Source organism: Vicugna pacos, chromosome 7 (genome assembly GCF_048564905.1).
Source record: "Vicugna pacos chromosome 7, VicPac4, whole genome shotgun sequence".
Taxonomy (NCBI): domain Eukaryota; kingdom Metazoa; phylum Chordata; class Mammalia; order Artiodactyla; family Camelidae; genus Vicugna; species Vicugna pacos.
The window spans coordinates 73,626,417-73,653,969 of NC_132993.1; the positions used below are offsets into that span (position 1 = coordinate 73,626,417).

Consider the following 27,553-nt stretch of genomic DNA (forward strand, 5'->3'; position numbering starts at 1 on the left):
CTTCCCCCAAACCATCAGACTAAGTTCTCTTTTCTTCCTTTGAGTCCCCACTTTGTGCATACAAATCTTCCGGCCACTTTCTAGTGTATAAAAGGAATAGCTGTGTATTTGATTTTTCCCTGGTCTGGGCAGTGAGAAAGACCCAGTAGTCAAGAATAATATTTTTTTAATCTTTTATGTGTATCTTATGTATAAGGCGAGTTCATCACCTAGCCATTGCTGTTTGTGGCTAAGTGGCTACTGTGAGTGATCAACGCATCCCAGTTTACCCAGGAATGTCCAGAGTTTAGAACTGAAAAGTCCCAAACCCTGGAAAATCCTTTAGTCTTTCACAAACCTGAGGTGATTAGTCACCCAGTTTGTGTGTCTCCTCCGTTGGAGTATGGGCCCCCTTGGTGAAGGGGTTGTGTCATTGTTTTCCTGTTTGTGTCCCCAGTGCCTAGCACACTGATAAACATTCATGAATGTGTATATGAAACTTAAAGCCAGTGAAGCAGGGCTGGCAGACACCAGTGGAAGAAAATGTATTTATTCTTGTCTCTTAATACAGAAAGATGTTGAAATAGCAGTGCAGTCTTTTAGTTTCTGTCTAGATAATCTCTATCTCACCTGTAGGTTTATAACTCACCACTTTCACTCAACGTAGGAGCAAAAGGTTAGCGATACCTTTGATAACAGTAACCTCCTCCTGCATCCAGCAGTAACATTTAAGAAAGCTGTTTTATGGGAATGAGAAAGGATGGATAGAACACGTTTTTAAGTGCATGCCTACTGGCTCTGAAATTTTAGAAAATGAGTCTATGTATCTTGTAGGTCCTGAGGGCTACATGACATGATTGACAGTGTACGATGTCATTTCTGCTGAGAATAAAATATCAAGTTTTCCATGAATTGGTAAATAGTAATGGCTAAGTGAGAAATACCCCTTATACATAAGCTATACATAAAATATACATTAAGGTCAGTGTCTTAACTAAATAACTTAGCACCGCTACTGGGGCAGAGGGGAGAGGTCATTTATCTGAAAATATATCCACGTTTGGGAAGCTCAGCCTGGTGGGGAATGAAGGACAGACTCCCTAGCTGTGAGAGTTTCAGCACCAGTGTAACATCTCTGCCAGCCATGATTCCACCTCCCCACTGGATACTGTGTTCCCAGATCAGACTCCTCATGTCCAGAAACGGCAGGAGAAAGTAACATGTGAATGACTCAGTCATCCCATCCATATTCATAAAGCAAACTCACATTTCCCTCAGGTATAGTAGGGAACAATGAATGGGCATTTAGAGAAAAAAAAAATGACCACTTAAGTGTTGGAAATTGGGAAGGAATCTTTCAAGAGGCAGGATTCAGTTAGTCTATTAAAAAAAAAATTCTCTGAGCAAAATAGAGTCAATGCTTCCATTTATCCAAAGCTCATATTTTAAACTAAAGTATATTTAAAACATTAATCTTTAAACTAGTACTTTTAAAATTTAGCTTTTCAAAGCACTGTAAGGCATACATCATATTTTGTAAAGTCTACTGTATAGTTCTCTTTGTTTCTATTTTATCTCCCCTAGTAGACTGCGTTTCTTTCTTGTTTCTTTTTTTTTAACTTTTTTTTATTGAGTTATAGTCATTTTACAATGTTATGTCGAATCTAGACTGCATTTCTGATTGATCTTTGCTCCTCCCTGCACCCACACCACAGTACCTAGCACAGCCTGCTTGAGAAGCAAATATTTGATGAATCATAATAGCATTTGTTGAGTGCTTATATCCAGGCACTGGTCTGAAGTGATTTATCCATCTTAAGTGATTATTCAATTCATTTAATACGCACAATAACTTTATGAGGTGGTATTATTTTCATCCCAGCTTTACAGATGAAAAATTCTGAAGCACAGAGTGGGTAAATGATGTGCCCAAGGTCACACGCTAGGATGTGGGGGGCATGGATGTGAATGCCAGCAATGTGACTGCAGTGAACAAGCCCTTAATATAGTGTCCTGCCTTCTATCACAAGAGTTGGCCCCAGAAGATCCCTGTAGCATCATTTTTTTAACATTTTTTATTGATTTATAATCATTTTAAAATGTGTCAAATTCCAGTGTTCAGCACAATTTTTCAGTCATTCATGGACATATACACACTCATTGTCACATTTTTTTCTCTGTGATTTATCCTAACATTTTGTGTATATTTCCCTGTGCTATACAGTGTAATCTTATTTATCTATTCTACAATTTTGAAATCCCAGTCTATCCCTTCCCACCCTCTAACCCCCTGGTAACCACAAGTCTGTATTCTCTGTCCATGAGTCTTTAGATTCCACATATGAGCGATCTCATATGGTATTTTTCTTTCTCTTTCTGGCTTACTTCACTTAGAATGACATTCTCTAGGAGCATCCATGTTGCTGCAAATGGCGTTATGTTGTCGGTTTTCCTGTAGCATCATTATTGTCTCTATAGTTTCCAAAGCAAGAGGAAGTTTTTATAACATTCACCTGACCTGGATAGTAGAGAAAAATGTATGGCATCTGGTCAAGGCTTGTATTAAAATGAATAACAATATAGGCAGGGAGGGAGCAGTGTATGTGTTTGGCTGCCAGTGCGGCTGCAGTTTAGGGACTCAGATGTGAGGAGACAACATGCACTTTTCCGACCATCCAGAAGTGTGGGAGTCAGAATTGGGGTCAAAGAAAACCTATGGAATTCCAAGCAACCAGGAAATTCGAGCTCTGGTTCCATTCAGAAACTACTCTCTTTTTTAAAAAAAAAATCTCCAAGTAAAACAGATTTGGGGAAGCCCCCAAAGAAGTGAGTTTGCATAGAATGGGTGACATACTGAGCTGCAGTCCCAAACCCCAAGCCAACCTTCCCACACCCGTCGCTGAGTGGCTGCCTCCAGGTGCTCCCACGTGTTGTCCTGCACGTGCGTTTCCGTATTAGCACATTCCTGTTGTAACACAAGACAGCAAATCCAAATCTTTCATCTTCAAAGTGGGCTGACTTTTTCACTCTCATGAGAAAGTCTTGAAAGAATCTCTGTTTTGAAGAATTCCTCAGATCATTACCCAAATGCAGGTTAGTTATATCATATAAGCTGGCCGTAAGCTTCACTAAAGTTCTGTCACAACATATATTTTATGGGAGAGTTAAACTGGAAAACAGTGAGATCTATGACCTTTCAGGCATGCCTGCCTCCACCCATGCATTTATCCAATAAATATTTATTGAGCACTGGCTACCTCAAAACCTCAGGGTAATTAGTGTGGCCACCTTGATCACCTTGGAAATATTTCACTTGTGGTACAATCTCTACTTGAAAGTTGCTTTCTTCCCTTTCTCACAGTGACCCAAAGTTCCATTTCTAAACTGTCAACTGAAGTCTAGATGGTGTGATAGTGGCCAGTAGGTACAGAAAGGTGTCATTCATGACTGTGCGCCTCTCTCCAAAACCACAGAAGCAGTGGACCTGTCGTGGGTATCCTGATGGGCTCAGGACACAGGGCTTTCCTCCTGTTTCTTCCATCCCCTCCCCACAGTGAACGAGGTGGCAGTCTAACAGGACTCTGACATGGGACTACCTTTGGCAGCATATCATCCAGTCAGCTTCAGATAGTTCATTCCCTCTGTGCGTGTCTGAAACTTCTGTTGGTACAAGTCCTCTCTTCTGGAGCAAAAGAGCATTTCCTAGTACTCCCCAAGGCCTCATACAGAAAAAGAGATTTCTTGTTGAATAAGGCAAGAAACTCTGTATTCAACTACTTTTTCACACCTTCTCAGCTTCTAACTTTGGGGATTGCAACCCCAGCAGCACGGGACAGCTACCTGGGGAGCTTTCTTAAAAAATGTCACTGCCTGTACCCTTTTCGGAGATTGTGGCTCAGTTGACTTAGGGGAGGCCCTGAGTCTTCTCTGTTTTTATTTTTGTTTGGTTTTTAAGCTCCTTGGGTTCATCCAGAACTACAAAGTCCGGATACATAGGAACATATCCTAAGTTTCCATTGCATAACGAAAGGTGGAGGGGGTGGGGGGTAAGCTGCAAATAAGTGAGAAGAGAAAAGAGAGAAGGAGATGGAATCTCTTCCTCCAGTACCCTGAACCCCTTGCCAACCCCACATGGCAGCATCTCCTATCAGTAGTTTTTCCTTTTTTTGAAAAGAGAAAGTGAGGTTGTTGGGCTTTATCCACTTCAGAGTATGTCTCTTACCCTTTTAGCTCTTAACACCTACAAATTCTATTACTAAAATATGATAATAGACTAAAGAATGAGAACTCTTGACAGCTTCCCAGGTTCCTGTTCTGTACTGGACAGATGCACTCGCTCATAATTCTCTCATGGAGACTAAACAGTGAGGAGGAGGAGGAGGATGACCTTTGTCACTCACATCTGTTTACAAGTTGTGAGGCCCCCAAATCCTCGCTGAAAGGGCTAGAAACTATTCATTTTAGAAGCACAAAGAAGACAAATCTTCCCTCTTCAGCTGCAATCATATTTCTCTGTAATTGGTCTTTTAAATCTTGGGAGCATTTTAGATTTTAAATGAATGACTTTATTTGTGACAATGTAATTTTTCAGTAGCAAAAATTAGCTCAGGACACTAAAGCCTTGGCCACCTTCCACTATTTGTGGGGTACAAGACAAAGCAGATGAGTTCATTGGTATTTTCATTCTCTGTGAAATCTAGAAACTCACTTTGATGGTGAATGGAATCTTTTCAACATTGTTCCCGTAAAGCAAGTGACTACACACTGAATTTTCTAAGGTGGTAATTACATGTAGGTGGCAAGTTAGAAGAGCCTAATTGTGCGGTAAACCTACCCCAGAAAGTTCTTGTAGTGAATTTTCTAAGGATGAAGTTATGCTTATGATGAACAATGACCTAGAAAAATAGAAATCGAACAGATTGGAAACGAAGAAAGCTGAAACTTTGGTACACCTCAGAGCTGTTGCTCAAAATTGCTAACATATATTTGCCAACAAAAGTTTTAAAACACAGACTCGCCGTTTAGTCATTTAACAACAACAACAAATTATTGTCTCTCGCTGTGTCCAGTGCTTAGTATATAAAGTTGAATAACACATGGCCCCTATACACAGATGTACACAATCTGGAAAAGCACATAAACATAAAAATAAATCTTTGAGACACAGTAGGACAAGGTTACTATAGCCTGTTAAATTCATTACTGTGGCGTACCACTTAGGGTGTTGTGTACTACGTCACAGAAACCTCTTTATCCAAGACCTGAAAAGAATGATCCCACGACACTCAGTAACAGGAATACTATGTCCCTCGGAACAACTGTCTTAGGCTTATCTTAAATACTCTGAAGAATGTACCTGGCTTCTCTTTCCTGTTGAATTAGCAGCTTGAAAGCTCAGAGCTAATTTGCAACATAACTCTAGTAAACAAGTAAGACCCTGTATTATTAATTTTGTCGATTGACCTAGCCCCAACGAACTTCACCCTGATTTTGTTTACTTTTCATTGTTGTTATTGTTCTTTAAAAGCGCCTCAAATCCTCTTAATGGGGAGGTAGGGTGTCAGAAAATAAATAACTAAATTGTGATGACAGAAGTCTGTTGAAAGTTTCATGAGAGCCGAGCGGAGGAGCATAGCAGACTGGGTGAGGTTGGAGGAGTCACGGGACACTTGGGAAAAGCGTTGTAAGAGTAATGACAATAATAGCAGCAGCACTTATAAATAATAGTAACAGAGAAAAACTGTACCTCGAAGAATAAAGAACAACTATAACATACAATTGTGGGGCCCTCCCTGTGTATCTGTGCTTCGCAAACATTATTTCTCTTATCTTCACAGCAACTCCAAGAAGTAGATATCAACGCCCCCATTTTACAGGTGAGGATATTGATGCTTAGGGAGTTTAGTAATTTACCAGAGATGCCACTTCAAACCCAGGCTGTCCTGCTTCAGGTGCTACAGCACTGATGCTCTGAGTGTCACAGGAGAAGAGGAGAGGATTGGTAGGGTGCTGCTGGTTTGAGTAGCTCCGAGTACATTCAAAGCAAAAGGTGCCTGTGGTGATGCAGGCAAAGGTGAAGGTGCAGAGATGAGTAAGGGCATTGTCAGAAACAGTATTTCTTTAGGTAAGGGGAAGAGTTCAAAGGAGTTTAGTAAGGGAAAATGGAGAAGGGGAGGAGAGATTTTAGATCGGCCCCTTCTGAAGCAGAGCGGCACTGCCAGAGTTTACAAGGTGAGGAGACTCGGCAAGCGCCATGCCGTAGTTCACCATGCACCATGGATCATGGTGACTCCTTGGTGCTCGAGAGCATTACAATAGCATTTACTTTCAATAGAACGTCATCTTCCACAAGACAGGTTTACTCTGAACCCTGTACCAGTGGGTTCCAGTACCAAAGAGCATTGTGCTAAGCACCTCCTTCCTAAATAGCACCCTAGCCTATACCTCAGGCAACATTAGAGAAAGGTCATAGTGCTTTTAAAGCCCGTCCCCATAAAGCCTTCCCTGTGGACTCAAAATAACGGCAGTAGTGGTGATGATAAGATGTTGATGGTGTTGGCCATGATGGTAACAGCTGCTGCTAGTTACTGAGCATGTCTATGCTTGAAACGCTGGGCCAGTTATTCGTCATTTCACTGAATCCTCACAGCCACCCCAGGGGAAAGGCAGCATTATGCCCATCTTACAGATGAAGACACTAAGGTTCAGGTTTAAAAGCTTGTGCAAGGTCACACAGCTAATCAAGTGGCAGAGCCAGGTTTTGAATCCAGGACCAACAGACTCCAGAGCCTGTGGGTAAGGCAGCTGCCCAACCCCAGCTCTCATGAGGAAGTAATTAGATAAAGCAGTCATCTTAGCATGGTTCTGACTACCACTTTTCTGTCTCACCAGGAATTATCTGATTTATATTAACAGAAAATTATTTGTTGAGATTTTTGCTTCTTTTACCTCCTTTCTTTTCTTATGTGAATTTATAGACCTCAAATGAGAGGATTCTGTATGTGTGTGCACATGCATATTAAATATGTGTGCACTTGCCAGTGTGAAACCACACATTGAAAAGAGAAGGTATGTGGATGGATTTTAGGGACACATGGTCAAATCCCAACCTTTCTGCTTACTAGGCATATGACTTAGAGCAATCAGTGGACCTCTTGTGTGTCAGTCTCATCACCTTTAAAATGAGGATAATTGGAATTCAAGACTGTGGCCATGACCACACCAAAACTACTAGAAATGATCGAAGAATTCAGCAAAGTAGCAGGTTACAAGATTAACATTCAAAAATCAGCTGCATTTCTTTACACTAACAATGAATCAACAGGAAAAGAAAGTGAAGAAACAATCCCCTTTAAAATAGCACCCAAAGTAATAAAATACCTAGGAAGCAATATAACCAAGGAGGTGAAAGACTTATACATGGAAAACTGTAAAACACTGATGCAGGAAATTAAAGAAGACTTAAAAAAATGGAAAGACATCCCATGCTCCTGGATTGGAAGAATCAATATTGTTAAAATGGTTATACTGCCCAAGGCAGTCTACAGATTTAATGCAATCCCTATCAAATTACCCAGGACATACGTCACAGAACTAGAACAAATCATAATACAATTTATATGGAACCACAAAAGACCTAGAATTGCAAAAGCATTACTGAAGAAAAAGAAACAGGCTGAAGGAATAACTCTCCCAGACTTCAGACAATACAGTCATCAAGACAGCATGGTATTGGTACAAAAACAGACATATGGACCAATGGAACAGAATAGAGAGCCCAGAAATGAACCCACAAACTTTTGGTCAACTAATCTTTGACAAAGGAGGCAAGAATATACAATGGAATGAAGACAGTCTCTTCAGCAAATGGTGTTGGGAAAATTAGACAGCAGCATGTAAAGCAATGAAGCTAGAACACTCCCTTACACCATACACAAAAATAAACTCAAAAGGGATCAAAGACTTAAACATAAGACAAGATACAATAAACCTCCTAGAAGAAAATATAGGCAAAACATTATCTCACATACCATCTCAAAAGTATTCTCCTAGAACAGTCTACCCAAGCAGCAGAAATAAAAGCAAGAATAAACAAATGGAACCTAATTAAACTTACAAGCTTCTGCACAGCAAAGGAAACCATAAGTAAAACAAAACGACAACCTACAGAATGGGAGAAAACTTTTGCAAATGAAACCGACAAAGGCTTGATCTCCAGAATATATAAGCAGCTCACACGATTTAATAAGAAAAAAACAAACAACCCAATCCAAAAATGGGCAGAAGACCTAAACAAGTAGTTCTCCAAGGAAGACATACAAATGATCAATAGGCACATGAAAAAATGCTCAATATCACTAATTATCAGAGAAATGCAAATCAAAACTACAATGAGGTATCAACTCACACCAGTCAGAATGGCCATCATTCGAAAGTCCACAAATGACAAATGCTGGAGAGGCTGCGGAGAAAAGGCAACCCTCCTACACACTGCTGGTGGGAATGCAGTTTGGTGCAGCCACTGTGGAAAACAGTATGGAGATTCCTCAAAAGACTAGGAATAGACTTACCGTATGACCCAGGAATCCCGCTCCTGGGCATATATCCAGAAGGAACCCTACTGCAAAATGACACCTGCACCCCAATGTTCATAGCAGCACTATTTACAATAGCCAAGACATGGAAACAGCCTAAATGTCCATTGACAGATGACTGCATAAAGAAGCTGTGATATATTTATACACTGGAATACTATTCAGCCATAAAAACCGACAACATAACGCCATTTGCAGCAACATGGATGTTCCTGGAGAATGTCATTCTAAGTGAAGTAAGCCAGAAAGAGAAAGAAAAATACCATATGAGATCGCTCATATGTAGAATCTAAAAAACAAAAAACGTAAATAGAAAACAGAAACAGACTCATAGACATCGAATACAAACTTGTGGTTGCCAGGGGTATTGGGGGTGGGAAGGGACTGGGATTTCAAAATGTGGAGTAGATAAACAAGATTGTACTGTGCAGCACAGGGAAATATATACAGAATCTTGTGGTGGCTCACAGTGAAAGAGAATGTGACAACGAATGTATATATGTTCATGTATAACTGAAAAATTGTGCTCTACACTGGAATTTGACACAACATTGTAAAATGACTATAACTCAATAAAGAAATGTTTATATATATATAAAAAAAAAGATTGTGGCCATGAGACTTCACAGGAAATTTACATATATGCCTGACACAGAGTGACGTACTCAGTAATTGTTCATGCCTTTTCTAGCCCCTCTCACCTTTTCATGCTCTCCTACCATAATCCTTTTTTTGTTTGTACAAAGAACCAAAATCAGCGTAAATGCCAGCCCTCTGGTGGGACACGTATACGTAGAGAAAGAGCTTCACTGCTACTAGGCAGTCTCTCCATGGACAAGGAACTCTAAATTTTATATATGAATGCATCATACTATAAGGATCCTATAAGGAATTTTTAAACTCTAAGCCCTTAGTTTAATGGATCTACACTTGCTTAAAGCTACTCTGTGTCTGATATCTAGAAGCTTATTATCTCACTAGGCAGAGTGTAAATACTTTTGATTGCTCTCCGGATCAGTCATCCTACAGGTATTCCACAACTTCCATAAATATCCTTGAGAGCCTTTCCTCCCATATCCCAGGTTTACTTCTAAAACATGTGGACTTCTGTTGCTGTAAGTGTAAGGGAATCAGTGAATTTACCTTTCACTTAGCTTGTTGGATGTAGGGACTTTACAAAGCTTAGATGATACTGCTTCTTTCAGCACCATTTAGTATAAATTTCATTTGTTGACCATTTATTTTAATGCACCAAACTCATCTCAGACTAACACAGTAGACCAGAAAGCAAGTGCACATTCTAGTTCTTCTGGCTGAATCATGCATGATTTAAATACAATACTGTATGATAGAGCCATTGAGAACTTCACTCTTGTCACAGAAATATGTGTTGTACTTGGGCCAGCCCCAGCAGAAGCCTGACTCCATGCCTGGTGGGGCAGTCAACTATAATCACGTTAGGTGTCCCTTAATCACCTGCTTTCTGTAGAGCTATACATATGTTCTCTTTAATGATTTTGCCCCACTGTTATCCTAATTTGAAATTTTATTTTTCAGCCACATAAATAGAAGAACACAGTTTGAAAACCCTGTCCTGGAAGCAAAAAGGAAGCTACAGCAGCATAACATGCCCCACACAGAACTTGGAACAAAGCCCCTGCAGGCCCCAGGTTTCCGAGGTTGGTACCTGTCAATGTGCAATGGCTCAAAGGGAAAGACTGTCTGTCAAACTGCCTGTTCTTCCAAACATGCCTTTAATTTGTGGTTTCATGTAATTGATTTGCTTTTCCTAAACCCCTGGGATTAGTTTTAGCTGGGTGTTTGCTCTGTCTCTGAACTCATGCATTTAGCAAGCATAAATGAAGTTAACACCTGGGCAGCGCCTTATAGGAATGCACAGCACGCTGCCAGGTAGAGAAGAATGGGTGTTGACAGTGGTCATGTAAACTGCAGAGATTCATAGACTCATAAATTTGAACCCAGAAGACCAAGCACAAGAATGAGGCTTGTTCTCCTTTGTGACAGTAGACAGCTCGTCATCGACAGTACCTAGGCCCACACCCGCCCGCCCCCACGCTGCCCGGGAGAGGTCGCGCAGCGTGAGTGACTTGTCCCACTCTGGGCGCCACCTCGTCAGGAGGCCCTGGCACATCGGTATGTCCTGGGCTGCTTGCTGCACCTGACTCCGCCCTGGAGCCACTCGGGGGATGAGATGCTGCACACATTTCTCACGTTGTTGTGGTCTCTTACTCACTCGGGAAACACGGAGGAAGCTCTCGCAATCTGGGAGACCCAGATATGCCTGCTGATTTCACATGTATCACTACAGCACAGGACAGATGAATGTAAAGGTCTCACACTGAACTTCTTTCCATGTTGCAAACGTTACTTTCATAAGGAAATGTAGGTGACAAGATTGTGTGCTTTTCCATTTATATGTTAAAGAAGCTCTCTCTGTTTTTCATAAAGATATATGTGATATGTAACAGGCGAAGTAAAATTGCAAAATAATGACTCATTGCTTGATAGTTTGTCCATTACGTATCATCCAAAATGTAACAGCAGCAAACAGAATACTTAACTAAGTCACCATGTACATTCTGGCTGTTAGAAATATCAACTCGTATCATCCAAACTGGAACAACTGAAAAAAAAATGTATAAAATGCTTGACTGTGGTAACATTTTCAAGCAGATATTAATTCTGATTCCTAATATGACTTATTTTTAAGGCATTTAATATACTTAGGAATAATGCTTATTACCAATCACAGCTGGAAAAGCATATTATGTAACAAATGAGAGGATTAGGGTTAAACATATATGAGGGTACAAGTTCTCTTCAGATTATTAGGTATATGATTTGAATATGTCAATATATTGTTACAAATGTGTTGCCTTTACATTCATAATATCTAGAGATATTGGCTTACCTCTTACTCACATTTTAGAGTATACTAACCACTATCGGGTCACTAGAAATTGGTTTATCTGCTTATCTCTATAGCATCTTATAATATAAGCAAAAGCTAACTGAGTCCCACATCCAGGCACTCTTTCGAAAAGGTGTTACCATGCCACTGTTCCTATTCTTTATAAAACAAAAGTCCGTTTCGGTTTTCTACTCCTGTCCCTTCAAGATTTTGTGTGGGACCAGCCAGTCATGCATACCTCCTACCTGGACTCTTTCAGAACAAGAGGAGCATGTCCAGATGCATCTGGATGATTTTATGCTCCTCTGTCTGAAGGCTGTGACAGCCTGTTGATTTAGTTCCTTTTAAGCACAAGAAGGTGATTTTAGTGAATGGAAATTTTGACCTGACAAAAAAAAAAGAAAAAAGAAAAGAAAAAACCTCCCTCCAAACCAAGCAGCTCTTTCACCGTTCCCTGGATACTTGGGACTGCTCTGTATTTGTAGGAAGTGCCCAGAGGTTTGCTCCTGCAGCCACACCTGCTTACATTTACTCTAAGAAAATCCCCCATTCACCCGGGGATTGCTGCTCAGTGGCAGCCTTACCCCGTATAAGAACTTGCCGTAACCCTACTTCTTCTTTTTTGACTTGTATCGGCCAATCTAGAAAAACCACTGTTCACCCGGGATGCATCCCAGTTGAAGGGAACATTCCTCAGCACCACACTAAAAAAGAGCAACATGGGGTTTGGATTTACCATCATCGGTGGAGATGAGCCTGACGAGTTTCTGCAGGTGAAAAGTGTGATTCCCGAAGGGCCTGCTGCACAGGATGGGAAAATGGAAACAGGTAAGTTCCTTAACACTTTAGAAAATTGCTTCGCAACATTTTTTCTAAACCAAATATGAGGAGCATCTTTCTGTGTTTTTAATTTGAAAGCCAAAGGTCACTTCACTTTAGGAAAACCACAGATTATGTTTCCCTTAAATTTAATAATATCAAATTGAAATATTTTGGAAACAGCTTTAAATACCATTTTTGTCTCATTTTTCTGACTGCCCCTTCTGTTTGCTGGATTCAATGGATCCTTGAGATTGACACTTCTCTAATTTATTTCTAGAGTTCCTTCTTAGGAGTGTGATTAACATTTCATACTTTTTTAGCTTATGTTCAGCTACTGATATTTTAAAAATCTGTATTAATCTTGTAATATTTTCATGCTGAATTGCCCAGGTTAGTTATTTAAATATGCATGCTCATCTGACAGAAAAATTTTAATGGTATTCATTTTTATATATCCCCATACAATGTTTCAATATATAATTTTTTTCTTCTCTAGTCCATATGAATTAATTTTCATAATGTAGTTACTTGGGTGTCTATCAGGTTATAATCAAAATTTATTTAACATGGAAATACAGAGGCAAATTATTAAAGACAAGAAACTACAAAATATGAAAAATGCTTAGGTAAAGAAAAAAGTAATGAACTAAGCCTAGTTTTGCTATCTGATTTTAAATTCTCCTACCTGACCCATGACCTTGGAATAGTCCCATAATTTATAAATACTACTTTCTTTGTCTGGAAAAAAGGTAAGAAATCAGATTTGATCTTGTATATTTAAAATACTGATTCAATAATTCTCAAGTATTGTTTTTGAAATGCTTAGAAACTTACAAAGAGCAATGACTGTATATAATTACGATTTCATACTTTTCTCAACATTGGTATACTTTATGATATTAACTTACTATAAGTCAATGGGTCCTAGTAGATATAGAAATTAGACAATTACTTTTGAGGAAAAATTTTGCCATTTGTGTGCTCCATATATTTATGAATTGTGATTGAGTGGATTTTAAAGTAATTTGTGTACAAAGAAACAACATAGACTTGAGATCTTTATCTGACATTTTTAGTTTTGTAAGTTACTGTTTATTGAATGGTTCCTGTAGAAGTAACTTTTTTAAAGGTCACCTAATGAGTATATTTGTCACTGCCACTCACTAATGAATAATAATATATTTTTTAACATTTTTTATTGAGTTATAGTCATTTTACAATGTTGTGTCAAATTCCAGTGTAGAGCATAATTTTTCAGTTATACATGAACATACATATATTCGTTGTCACATTCTTTCGCTGTGAGCCACCACGAGATCCTGTATATATTTTCCTGTGCTACACAGTACAATCTTGTTTATCTATTCTACATTTTGAAATCCCAGTCTGTCCCTTCCCTGCCGCCTTGGCAACCACAATTTTGTATTCGATGTCTACGAGTCTGTTTCTGTTTTCTATTTGTGTTTTTTGTTTTTTGTTTTTAGATTCCACATATAAGCGATCTCACATGGTATTTTTCTTTCTCTTTCGGGCTTACTTCACTTAGAACGACATTCTCCAGGAACATTCATGTTTCTGCAAATGGCGTTATGTTGTCGGTTTTTATGGCTGAATAGTATTCCAGTGTATAAATATACCACAGCTTCTTTATGCAGTCATCTGTCAATGGACATTTAAGCTGTTTCCATGTCTCGGATATTGTAAATAGTGCTGCTATGAACATTGGGGTGCAGGTGTCATTTTGGATATATGCCCAGGAGCGGGATTCCTGGGTCATACGGTAAGTCTATTCCTAGTCTTTTGAGGAATCTCCATACTGTTTTCCACAGTGGCTGCACCAAACTGCATTCCCACCAGCAGTGTAGGAGGGTTCCCTTTCTCCACAGCCTCTCCAGCATTTGTCATTTGTGGACTTTCGAATGATGGCCATTCTGACTGGTGTGAGTTGATACCTCATCGTAGTTTTGATTTGCATTTCTCTGATAATTAGTGATATTGAGCATTTTTTCATGTGCCTATTGATCATTTGTATGTCTTCCTTGGAGAACTACTTGTTTAGGTCTTCTGCCCATTTTTGGATTGGGTTGTTTGTTTTTTTCTTATTAAATCGTGTGAGCTGCTTATATATTCTGGAGATCAAGCCTTTGTCGGTTTCATTTGCAAAAGTTTTCTCCCATTCTGTAGGTTGTCGTTTTGTTTTACTTATGGTTTCCTTTGCTGTGCAGAAGCTTGTAAGTTTAATTAGGTTCCATTTGTTTATTCTTGCTTTTATTTCTGCTGCTTGGGTAGACTGTTCTAGGAGAATACTTTTGAGATGGTATGTGAGATAATGTTTTGCCTATATTTTCTTCTAGGAGGTTTATTGTATCTTGTCTTATGTTTAAGTCTTTGATCCCTTTTGAGTTTATTTTTGTGTATGGTGTAAGGGAGTGTTCTAGCTTCGTTGCTTTACATGCTGCTGTCTAATTTTCCCAACACCATTTGCTGAAGAGACTGTCTTCATTCCATTGTATATTCTTGCCTCCTTTGTCAAAAATGAGTTGACCAAAAGTTTGTGGGTTCATTTCTGGGCTCTCTATTCTGTTCCATTGGTCCATATGTCTGTTTTTGTACCAGTACCATGCTGTCTTGATGACTGTAGCTCTGTAGTATTGTCTGAAGTCTGGGAGAGTTATTCCTCCAGCCTGTTTCTTTTTCTTCAGTAATGCTTTTGCAATTCTAGGTCTTTTGTGGTTCCATATAAATTGTATTATGATTTGTTCTAGTTCTGTGACGTATGTCCTGGGTAATTTGATAGGGATTGCATTAAATCTGTAGACTGCCTTGGGCAGTATAACCATTTTAACAATATTGATTCTTCCAATAATATATTTATTAGAGGTAACATTTCCTTAAAAGTTGAGTAAAGGTTCAAAACTAACCACGTATTTCAAATGCTACTGTTGTAAAAATCACGAGTACATAATTTTCTGCAAGAGTAGTTAGAGAGTGTCTAACTCTGCTGTCCATCTGGTAAGATTTTACTAAGCAGCCACACCTTCATGTTGCCAAAAAAATCACAGAGAAACATCAAAGCACTCAATTAAAAATCATCTTATTGCCTACAATTAGAATAAGAGGAAATTAAGGACTTTAATACCATAGAGGGAAAAGGATCCCAATGCTTTTGAACTTCATGGAAATATTTAACAAACCCATTTTTCATAATAATGAACCCGATTATTTTTTTCTCAGATAAAACCCACTATTCCCTGTTTCAAAACTAGAAAAGACTTCTTTCAGTAAAAAGACATAAAAGACAAAATAAAAGTTTTGCACAATAAAGCTTTTCCCTTCTCACTCATTTTCCTAGTTTGCCACACCCACACAGTCTAAGTTAGCCTACTCAACAACAAGGCAAACTTATATTTAGAATTTAGCAGATTTTCTTCATTTAAGATAATCACAGAACAGGTCCTAATAGAAAGAGAAGAATCTCGGATTTCATTCTATTCACTGCCTCCTATTTATTCTTCTGTTTATTCACTCAATAAACACTTGTTAAGCTCCTCCCTCTCACAGTCACTGCTGTCGCCAGGACTGCAATGATGGATAGGATAAGAACCAGGCTCTTGAGGAGTTTACATCTAAGAGAAGATACGGGTATAAATAAACAAGTGAGTGTAGCACAGTATGAATAGGATGAGTCTGTAATAACAATGATGTTGGCACAAAGTCAGGAGAGTCAGGGGAGTGCACAACAGAATTTTTTTTTAAGTGTGTTTCTAACTTATAACTTTATCAGACTTTTATAGGGATGATAATTTCTCTCATCAGAAAAGAATTTCATAAAACATTGGAATGTATAGCTTATTAAATATTTTGAAGTATTTGTGTTTATTTGAATTATGAGATGATTTAAAGTAAAATGTAAACACGTTTCTGTAGCATCCACAAGTTGTAATAGAGGGAATGATTTCTCAGTTCAGTTCAGCACATATTTAGTGCATATCCATATGTGCCAGTCATCCTGATAATTATTTGGGATGGAAAAATGAGGAGACAAATGCTTCTATCCTCAAGAAGTTTACAGTATAGAAATAATGAGTGGCATGTTAGTGAATATTTATAACAAAGCAAATAAAATATGTACCAAGTCCATAAATAAAAAGAGGGGGGTAATTCTATTGGGAAGAACTTAGGGAAGGCCTCATTGAAGATGATGTCTGACAGTTTTGAATGTGAGTAGGCATTTGCAAGGTGGACAAGTGAGGAAAGATATGGGAAGAAGAAACAGCATATACAAAGGCACAGTGGTGGGGAATTCCTGGGGGAAGATTTATATGCCATCCCAGTGTAGGTTAATACTTCACCTTCAGTGAGTGTTTATGTGTGAAGTATCGAGTAAAACAATAATCATGTAACTGGCAAAGATGAACGATGTAGACTTGTAGCAAACATCAAAGAACAGTAGGTAGGCGTGTATCCTCAAAAGAAAACACGTAAATGCATGAAAACCTATAAACAAAGCCTTTCTCATATAAATTTTCAACCAATTAGATATAGAGGTTTACTCTATGACTGATGTTTTCTTTATGTGTGTATCCCTGGAACCTTAAACAGAGCCAAGCAAACAGTAGTTGCTCAGGAAGTGCTTGTTGGCTGGTTAGCTGAATGGCTGGCTGACTGGCTGGCTGGCTGGCTGGATGGATGGAAATTAAAAAGTGAAATTCAAATTGGCTGAATTCTACTTTTGCAATATAGCTTAGTTGATGCTAATCAGACCAATAATTTACCATTAAAGCGAAAACACATCAACTTCCCAGTTTCTGGATGAAATTAAAAACACAAATACATGTTAGGGGCAAAATTCGTTTCCTTTTTTGCAATCATTTCATCTATAAATGGACCTCAAGGGTTAACAAAAATAATAGACACTACAGATGGAAACAATACATCGTTGGTATTTAAAAGGCCAGCAATCTCATTTGACACTGGAATAAGCATGAAAACAACTTTTTTTTTTTAGCTCTAGATTATCTCAGATTTATGCAAAGAGATGTCAGTAGTTTGTTTGGACGCAAAGAAAAATCCATGCTAATAAAGTTGACCTCATGTGGGTGAGAATCCTTTCTTTCTCGGTCAGCACTGACTTGTTGTAGGAAGCGATAGGGAAACAGGAGAAAATGAGTACCCTGTGCCCCCAGCTGCTCTTTGACAGCAAATTGAGCCAAACCCCATTGGTCCTCTAATGTTCCAGAAGAACTTTTCTTAGAAGAAATTGCCCTAGTACCCAGAACCATCTGACTTCTGATTATTAAGGATTCTACACATCCCAGCAATCATTTGTAAGCACATGAGATCCTGATGACATTCTTTAAACTATTTTAAAAATCAAGGTTGATGTAACAAAGCTTATGCAGAAACTGCAGAGACTGAAAAATATTTATCTAACATCCTTCAGTTAAAAAGCTTCCCTCATTACATGATATTTCATGTTTTCTCCCCAGGCTAATTTTTGAATCAAGGCTTGTGGTTTGCAACAAATATAAGAGGGAGGAACGTTGACCCATCCATGAGGTTCTCCGGCAGCTGGGTAGAATTGTGAGGTCACTCACAACCCATTAGTTTTTATTTGCCCTCTTCTAATATTTATCCATTTTATTATTAAAATGGCAAGAAACTGTCTGGGAGACCACCATCCTGACGTTTCTAGCTCCTGGCATTTCTCCAGTGAGCAGATCAGTGTTGCTACTTTTACTGGTTGCTACCTCTTTATTTGCTTTTCTGAAAGAGGCATAAGATTAACTTTATCAGAATCACTTGGGGAGTTTTTTTTTAAAGATGCAGATTCCTGTGCCCCTACGCCTACTGATTCCAAGTTTCTGGAAGTGGTGTTGGGAATGTGCATTTTAAAAATGGTCAAAGCAATACACATATGGTAAAAAAAAAAAATCAAAATATTTATTATGCATAAAAATCTCTCCTGCCCTGCCCCTGTTGTCTTTACTGAAGTTTAAGAAATGACATGCATTTACTTACCTTTAAAAAGAAATGAAGCTTTAGCTCTCTTATCCCCCATCTGCCCTCCCCTATTCTCCCAGTAGTTTAACAACTAGTTTTAGTAATGTTTGTGCAGGTTTTGCATTAGCATGGCTTCGTAAATTTGTTCACTGACCCCAGTGATGTACCATGACTACCTTTTTCCCCCTGTAAACAGCTTTGTGGCGTTTTACTTCGTCTTTCTTTCTTTTTTGCAATATCTTTCTTAAAATAATACTTTTTTCCCCAAAGCACCATCATATTAGGTCCTTAGAGCATCTTCTTTTTTCTGGGCATCTTTTGTCTTCCTCCACCTGCCTGGGCTGTTTGCACAGCTGACACCTGGGGACTTTCCATTATGTCTCTCCCAAGCAGAGTCCGCTGTTACCCATCTCCATGTCCTCTTTTGTCATGGATTCTCATTTTGCGAGAGCACAGTCCCATATGTCTTGTGTTCCTTGATCGTCTATACTTAAAAGTAAAACACTGAAAAGGATGCTCAGGAGTTCTACATTTGTGGCAGAATTTGAAGACTGGCCAAATTTTACCTGAAATTATTAGGCAGGGACAACATATGAAAATCTGCTAAATGGGGCCCTCTGCCTTTGGAGACCCCCTCATCTCTGACGTGGGATAGGTGCTGAGAGTTTTGCAGACAGGTGCAGAGGGGCAGATCTTCCACACACTTGTATCCGGTGTTTCCTAATCCCAAACCTTTCTGTGATTCTGCAAAACAACGGAGTCTTTCTTGTACGTGTTTCCCTCTCCTCCAAGAGCACACTAGGACAGGAATCAGCCACCTCTTCCTGTAGACGATCACATAGTAAATATCTTAGACTTTGTGGGCCAGTTGGTCTCTGTCACAGCTGTTTAACTCTCTTGCTATGAAAGCAGCCGTAGACAGCACGTGACCAAGTGGGTAGGGCTGTGCTCCAGTAAAACTGTATTTATAGATATAGTCAGCAGCCGGTTTTGCTCCATGGGCCATAGTTTTCCAACCCCTGCTCTAGAATACACCCTTCAAAGCCATGATACCGCGTTACCATGCCTATATCCACATTCCGTGTTCTAAAGTTCTCTTGAGCTGTCTTGCTTTATAAGGGCCCCTCTCTGTCAGATGGCTTCTCTGCTGTTCTCCTCATTGACATGGGTTGTTCATTTTACAGTCTTTGTTAAAAGGGAATAACCTTGTATGTTCAGCCTGTCGTCCTGAACTACAAGTCTTAGAATCTACATTATTACACCCACTGTAGTTTGAGAACGGCTGCTTGAAGATTCTCTTTCCACTTTCGACACAGCTTAGCAAACATTCTTCATCCTAGACCGACCCTCTCTTAACCAGGCCTATGCCCAGGGTTATGTTGAAGAAGTGTTTATAAATCTTTCTAGGGACTGATTTGGGGGGAGAGTCTATGGCCATCTACTCAACAGAACAAAGCTAATTAATCTTTATGTTTATCTTTCATATCAGGTTAGGACATTGAACTATGAGCAGTTTCTCATTCTTTGGGATTTTAACACTCTGAGGTACTCTGTCTCACAATTGTAGCATCTGGAATCTGAGTTACCTTTTTGCTCTCTAGGGTACAGCAAAGATTAACCTGGGGCCGTGAGTGCTGTGTGGACAGGTGACTGTCCTACTCTCAACATGAAGGCTGTTGGACCTCTTAAGGCTGACCTTTCAGTACTGATTCTCTACTTAATGGTCACCCCATGGTTTCCCACCCCCACCAGCAAGAGTATTCTTTTGTTCTTCATAACCATTCTTAGCTCCTTAGCAGTTTAATAAAATCCCATAGTTGTTAATTAAACATCTCCTGAGAAGAATGCTGTATACATGAGAAAGTCAAAGAAGTAATTCATAAATGTTTTCTGTGTCTTGTCTTCCCACCACCTCATAATCAATGTACATTGAGGGCAGACTTCCTTTTGAATTTTGAACACACATGATGTTGGTTTGTCCCACAACCCCTCTCTCACTGACCGGCTTATAAAATTGTCCCAATGAATCAGCCAGTTCTCTGTCACCACCCACCTCCACAGCCAAGTGTTCTCATTTCAGTGATGCCGACCACTTAGATGGCTCTGTCAGCTGCCAGAAGCAAATGAACTAATGTGATTTTTCTGTTATTTAAAGTGTCTGTTTAGTTTTCTAATGCCACATTACAAACCACACCAAAACTCAGTGCTTTGAGAGCACATTCAGATGTTTGCTCATGATTCCACATTTTTGCCTGGGATGGGCTGGGTGGTTCTCATCTGCTAGTCTAACAGGGGACTCTTGTGGGGCTGCCATTGGCTATAAGCCCCCCTGGGTCTGGGATGTGCAGGGTGGCTTTGCTCACAGCTGATGCCTCAGCTGGCATGGATGGGAGTCCTCAGAGCTGGCACAGCATCTCTCTCTCTCCACATGGTCTCTCGACAGCAGTGTGGTTAGGCTGTTTTACATGGTGGCTTAGGCTCCAAGGGATTGAAAGGAGAAGCTGTCAGGCCTCTCAAAGCCTAGCCTGGAATTGGCACAACATTATCAGATCAAGTCACAGGTCAGCCCAGTTTCAAGGGGAGGGAAGCAAGGCCACATACCTAATGAGAGAAGTGGTGAAACAATTTCTAGTCATCTTTTCATCCGCGGCAGTATCCTTCCTTTGGCTTCTTTGTTTCTGAATTCCTTGAGTTTGTTCAAACTGCCCTGAGAAAATTTTACTTTACTTTTCTGAGCACTCTACCTCCTCACAATCTTCTGGCACAGGAGTGTTGATGATGTTTTTGCCTTCCAGTTCTCTGTCGTGCTATGAATAAATAGTAGTGAATCATAATACCACATCTAGAGGTTATGAGTGGCAAATCACCAGGCCCCTATCTCTGTCTTTCTAATAAAAATAAAAGAGGTGGTTGCAACAATTCAATTTGAAAGAGCTTCAAAATATTCAGACTCAGATCCACGTTATTATTTAGATAGTTTTCTAAATAATCCCTTGATAATAACATCATTTTTGCCTTTTTAGACACTTATGAACTTTAAATGCTTCAAAAAACATCTTGTGCTCTATAAAAGTCAGAAAATGGAATTGACTTTCTAGCCAGCTGACGAATACTAATATCTCCAGTGGAGAAGAGATAGACTGTGCTTGTTTAGCTTGTCACAATATGTTTACTCTTGGTTCTTTCCAGACACACCTAAGTTTCAAAACCGCACTTCATTTTGTTGAAATACCTAATATCTCCAGTGCTAGTGACATTCAGATCAATAACAGGACATCTCACAGTGAGTGCGAGACCACGCTAAACACTCTATCCACTGTTCTTCTTTTATGACAATAAGTACATGATACAAATGCCATAGTTGGCAAAATAGTTGATTTTGGCTACAAACCTTGAAAGGATTAAAAAATTCTTAAAATCATGCTATCCTTCACCAATAACTCATTTAGTATTTTAAAAAAGAGGCCTTTGTAACCCAAATAAATGCTGTTGCAGTACCTCTTTTTTTTTTGCATATTTCTATCTTTTCTCTTTCTGTAAATGCCTATACAGTGCCCTCTATGCTGTCTTCAGTTAAAATCACAGTCTAGATAAAAGCTCACATAAGAGGGGATAAATACACTACAAGTCTGATCCTAGTTCTCATCTGTGCCCCAGGATTAAGAACTTTATCCCATTTTAAAACAGATATAGCAAAGTTTGCTACCTTAATTTCTTTCTTCTGGTTTCAGTATTGATATCCATTTTGATAAATCACACGTTGAATTATGATATTCATAATCATTGTGCTATTAGCATCATGGAAGTCAATGCACTTAAATGTGCTTTGATCACTGTTATTTGTAAGCTGTTCTCTACAAAAACTTTAATTTGCAGTACAGTTTTACTGGCCCTCCTAGGAGCTGAAGAAGAAAGTGGGTAGGGCCTCGACTAAGCCTGAGAGCAGAGCTCAGAATGGTGTTAGACGTCAGAACACCAGGGATGTTGTTCAGAGTACCCTTACTGGCATTTGTAAGGGGCAAAATGCCAAAAGTTGGCATTTTAAAAATCTGAAAGCCTATTGTCTAAGTTTAATGAAAATGGACTGGAGATTATAGCATTAACAATTTTTATACCTACTCCATGGAGGAGGTAGTTGGTTGTTAGTATGTTAGTGAAAGGTGTTCCGTTTAAGTTAGACACATTTGAAATAAAGGTATTACATAAGTGCATTTAAGAAGTTTTTATCATTGTGACTTTTTAGATCTGGGGCCAGGATCACCAATTCCCTTGCTTATAAATAAACCAAAAGTACCTGATTAGATACAGAGATTTACCAGATCCTGATGTCTGGTTTGGTGTATGTGTTCTTATAGACAATGTCAACTTCATTCAGTTCCCACTATTCTGTCTCCCTTAACTAATGGAATGGCTCCTTTGGTTCATCGGGAAACAATCTGCTTTTTATAAAAAGTGATTATTTTTATCTTCCCCCTCCCCCAGTTGAATTGTAAACTCTTGTCATTTGCCACGCCTACCCTTCATCTGACTATAAGCTATCAAAGATCAGGGCCTGTATCTGATTTGATCATTAACAAATCTCCAAGGCTTGGTTCACTGCCAGAGATAGAGCCAGTAATTCTGCTTGTGTACTGAACAGTGGAATGAGTCTCTACAGCACTGATTTGCTTGCATGAATTACTCTGGAGGCATGAGGTTTCCTGTAATAATCATAGATTCCTCTGTGATTATTTATGTTCCCTTTAGAGAATGATTTAAGGCTTTTCTTTGTCTGGTTTAACCAAACATTTCATCGGATGAGTTATTACATTTAAAGTACTTAGAATTGGGCAGGACACATGGAATCATTCAAAATTGGTAGCCATTATTATTATTTATAAAACTATTTTCCACTAAATTGAAGGAAGCTGTAACACTCTGGGAGTCATAGATAAATGAAAAGATCTATGAACAGCTTAGACTGTTTGGACACTGGAAGTAAAATGATTCTGCATTGAACACTTAACAACAAAACAGCTCTTGCTTCTTTAAATAGTTTTTGATTTGAAGGAGATAATTAGAAGGAATTCAGAATTTTGGTGCCATATTAACAACTCTTATTCTGTTGATAAACTGGCAGCTGAAATGGGACATTCAACTTCTTTATGTGTGCATACACCACTGAAAATTAAGCTGGGTGCCCTTTAGATATGCCATAGGATTCTGACCACTGTTTGCTAGACACATTTTAGAGAAGTTAGTAACCTGATCTTCATCTGTTTAATGATGGCTCCTCCTTTTTTTGATGTTATGACCCCTTCAAAAATAAAAGCATATCAATCCTGAGTCACAACAAACAAAAAGAAAAGTCTAAGGAGAGTAAGATAGTTGGATTGTATGAGGCAAGGTAAATGTTTCTGTTGAGAGAATAATACTTCGTGAATTAAAAAGCTGTGTAGGGTGTTGGTACCTATTCCTACAGATTGCCATGTGGGCTTGTAAGTGCTCAATGAAGAGTTTAGTTGTAGATACACATACATGTGTATCATCATTGACAGATCGATGTGCAATATAAGTGAGAAAAAGAGGCAAGAAATATGTCTTCATTGTTTCATCAGCTAAGTCTTAGATCTTAGTTCATAATTATAAATCTCTTAGCATTCTAAAGGAGAAGACTTCACTGAAGTCTAGAGGAGATAAATTACCATGCAGACCTTTGTTTATAAGTGTAATTCTGCTGGTTTTTGCAAGCTGCCAGTGAAATTAGAGATGGAGTCTGCTGGAGTCTGCAAATATCAAAACTGCTACAGCTGCAGAAACATTATCCCTGTATCCCGTGTAATTAGTGTGCCTCTCACGTGCTTCAGCTGAGGATTTGCATGAACTGACAAGAGCACACACGGTAAACCTTGTGTCATCATCTAATTTACTACTTTGTTCAAAAATCCAACCCTGTGCGGTGAATTTTGCATTTCTTAATGGCAGAAAGTCCTGTCAGAGAGGAGAACATTTCGCCACATATATGAGATATTGACAAAAGAAGTGGGAACTTTGTTTTGTGAAACCAAGATTAATAACCTAGAACTGTCTTTCTCGGTATCAACACCTTTGTATTCCTTCTCTCTTTGTTTTAAGATGTCGGGTCCAGAAATTTTCACTCCTCTTGCTTCTTTCTTGTTTTTCTTTTCTATTTTCTCACCTGACTAGGAAAAAAAAAAGAATACTGGACATATTTTCTCCCATTTTCTCATGAGAGAATGAAATATTTTGCCATGAAAAATACTGACTTAGATTGTCACATCTCTAAATTTCTTACATAGCACTTAACATACTTTTAAGCCTAATGATAGACAAACTATGTCACAGTGTGGGTGTTGTTTCCGAGCAGTTTCTCATGGACTTGCATAAAACTGTAATCCTGGATTAGCACATAAAAGCTTTGAAGTGTTAGCATAATGAGGTTAAAGTGTGCATGTGTGTGTGTGGTGTGTATGGTGTGTGTGTGAGGTGTCAGTGGGTTGGGGTGGGGGCTGGATGCAGCAAGAGCCAGAGTTTCAAGAATCTGTCCTACATGCAGTGAACATTCCTGGAAAACAAGGTGCCAGGACTTTCTGGTCATTGACATTTGCCTACGGGCTATATCAGTGGTGACAGGTGTAATCTCAGAATTTACAAAGTGAAACAAACCTCAAGTACAAATTAAAAGATATGGAATTGTTTTCAGTATTTTTCATCAAGGCTGAGTCCTTGAGAATTTTTTTAACAAAATGCAAAGGTCATTTTTCCTGTGGGGAAAAAAAAATAACTACCTGCCATTTCCTAGAGAAAAAGTGACATTTTTCTATGAAAAGGAGACATTTTGCCCAGAGGCAAGTGGAGGCAGTTTCTGGGATTGCCTGACAGTGAGTTTACATAAGAGCAGAGCAAGATGCTGTGCCTCTGGCAGAAATGACATTTTCCTCCCTATTCAACATTACAAATTCTAAAAACTACAAAACTGATTTTTGTTGGTGGTTCTCCTGTTCTCCTATTGTTGTGTGCAGCAGCATTACTAATTAATGTTATGAACACGTGCCGTGCAGGGACAAGGGGCGATTGTACAAAGATGGCAGTCTGGGACCTGAGCCCTGAGACAGAAGTCCAGGGCTTTCTGTTGGATTTCTGTCACTGACTCATCTTGTTCTGTTTCACAATCCACCTAACACCTCATTGCACATTATTGTTATTCCCCTCTATTAATAATTATTCAAAATAGATATGTCCACTTGCTTATCCATTTGTTCAGCAAACTTGATAATTGGATGTTGAATGATAGTCTTCATAGAGTTGGCCCTTCACCCTCCCTCACAGCTGCTGTGGAACTACCCCACCACAATCACCCCTCCACTCTCACCCTAATCTGTATACACAGAAGCTGGAGATAAGAACAGAGAATCTTCAGGGTAGTTTTCCATATGTGGGATGCATTTGTGTTAAGAGGTAATCCAGTGGTCCCCATGAGAGAGAGGGGTGCTTCCTGTCCCCATCTCAATCCAAGTGAAGGGGAGGCTCTAAGGGGCTCACTCATTGAAATTGGGGTTACCTAAATGACAGGGATTTGGAAGTTTGGTTTCCAAATTGGACATCTGCTCAGGCAGTGGACTTGCATCCTTTGGCAGTCAGAATAGAAAAGAAGAAATTGGAGGGAGATGGCAAGACAGAGAGAAGAGATGGCAAGGAAGCGCCTGCAACCCAGTGTCTGGCATGGGAAGCTGTGCGAGTTTTCGGGGGTTGAAGTGCCGATGGGGAAGAGAGCTTGACTAGAGCCAGCTATCTTCTGTGCACCCCTCAAGAGAGCTGCCTGCTGGGCGAGGAAACCCAGCATCAACAGCCTGGGCAGTGCAAGCTGGGCACCATGTAGATGAATGAGGTCAGACTTGAGTCAAACGTTACATTGACCCTGGGATGAATCCACAGATTGATCCAGTGAGAGAGCAAGCCACTGGATACCTGCCACTTCAATGGTCTGTCATCATGCACTAGACTGACAGCCACAACCAACACCAAAACAGCTACAACCAGTTGAATAAACAAAAACTTCCTGCCTGCGCACAACATACTGGAAGAACTTGACCTTGAAGAGTAAAGGGAGGAAGAGGCATTGCCCCAGAGGCAGACCATGCCTCCCCCAGCTCCAAGCTGTCAGGGTCCCGGTACAAGCCCATTCAGATGGTGTTGCCCCAAAGGGTGTTACAGCTCAGTTGTGACAGCAACCTGGATCCAGGCGGGAGACCAAGCAGAACTCGGAGTGTTGGAGAACTCAGGTTTATTACACCAGTGGGCCCAGAGGAATTACCACTCCAATCTCTGGACCCCATCTGTAGGTTTACACAGGCTTTTATAGGCTACCAGTCTAGACTTTGCAACATTTTGTAACATCATATGCAAATAAGCTATAACAAAGGTGACTAATTAGGAATAAGCTTTGTAGAAATGGACCAATCAGGAGTTAGCTGAGGGAACCAATAGATCCTTAGGGGTAAGTTTTGCTTTCCTAGAAGTAAGCCGTTTCAGAGTTTAGAAAGTGAGATAATGCCGCAGGGCCAGGGGACTGAATGGTGCTGGGAGGAGGGTAGTGGCCCTGCCTGGGGGTCCTGCCATCTTTTTCATGGGGCTTCCCAACTCAGTGGCAGGAGGAAAAGGATTTAAATCAAATTAGAAAGTTGAAGCATTAATGAGGCTGGACGTGTGATAGCCGAGAGTGACTTAAAAGTTAGGCATTTTCCCAAGCTATCATTAAAGGATGGGAAAGGAGCATGAAAATAGCAACTGTAGGACAAGTTACTCCATAGCTTTACCCCCACGCCTTAGATGAGGCTGTTCAAGAAACAGGCTGTATACATGGAGTGCCCACCTCGCATCAGCCGTCCTTTCAGATTCTGGGGACCCATGGGTGAACCATACAGCCTCCGCCATTAAGGAACGTGGAGTCTGGTAAAGCGGCAGAGGTGTGTGAACAGTTTCCAGTGGCGCTGGAGGTAAGTGCTAAAGGAGATGTGTACAGATGGCTGAGGGAGGAGAGGAATGCGTCTCTCATCGGAGGAGGGAGTGTGGGAGGAGGCCAGGGAGATTTCACAGAAGAAGCGTGATTCAGAGACCTGAAGGGAGGTTATGAATTTATCAAGCATTCCACGTCCAGGGAATACTGTGTGCAGAAGTGCAGACATCCATTCATTCAGCAGGCACGTATGGGAGCTTTCACTAC

General features: G+C 39.7%; 1 protein-coding gene across 2 annotated transcripts in view; it reads left to right on the forward strand.

The window, feature by feature from the left end:
* MAGI2 (membrane associated guanylate kinase, WW and PDZ domain containing 2) overlaps positions 1-27,553 on the forward strand; it is a 1,098,388-nt gene that overhangs the window by 837,137 nt on the left and 233,698 nt on the right. For both annotated transcript variants that reach the window (XM_072965145.1, XM_072965146.1), the window contains exons 8-9: positions 10,131-10,252; positions 12,151-12,333. In XM_072965145.1, coding sequence (XP_072821246.1) covers positions 10,131-10,252; positions 12,151-12,333 — 305 coding nt within the window. The remainder of the gene's footprint in view (positions 1-10,130; positions 10,253-12,150; positions 12,334-27,553) is intronic.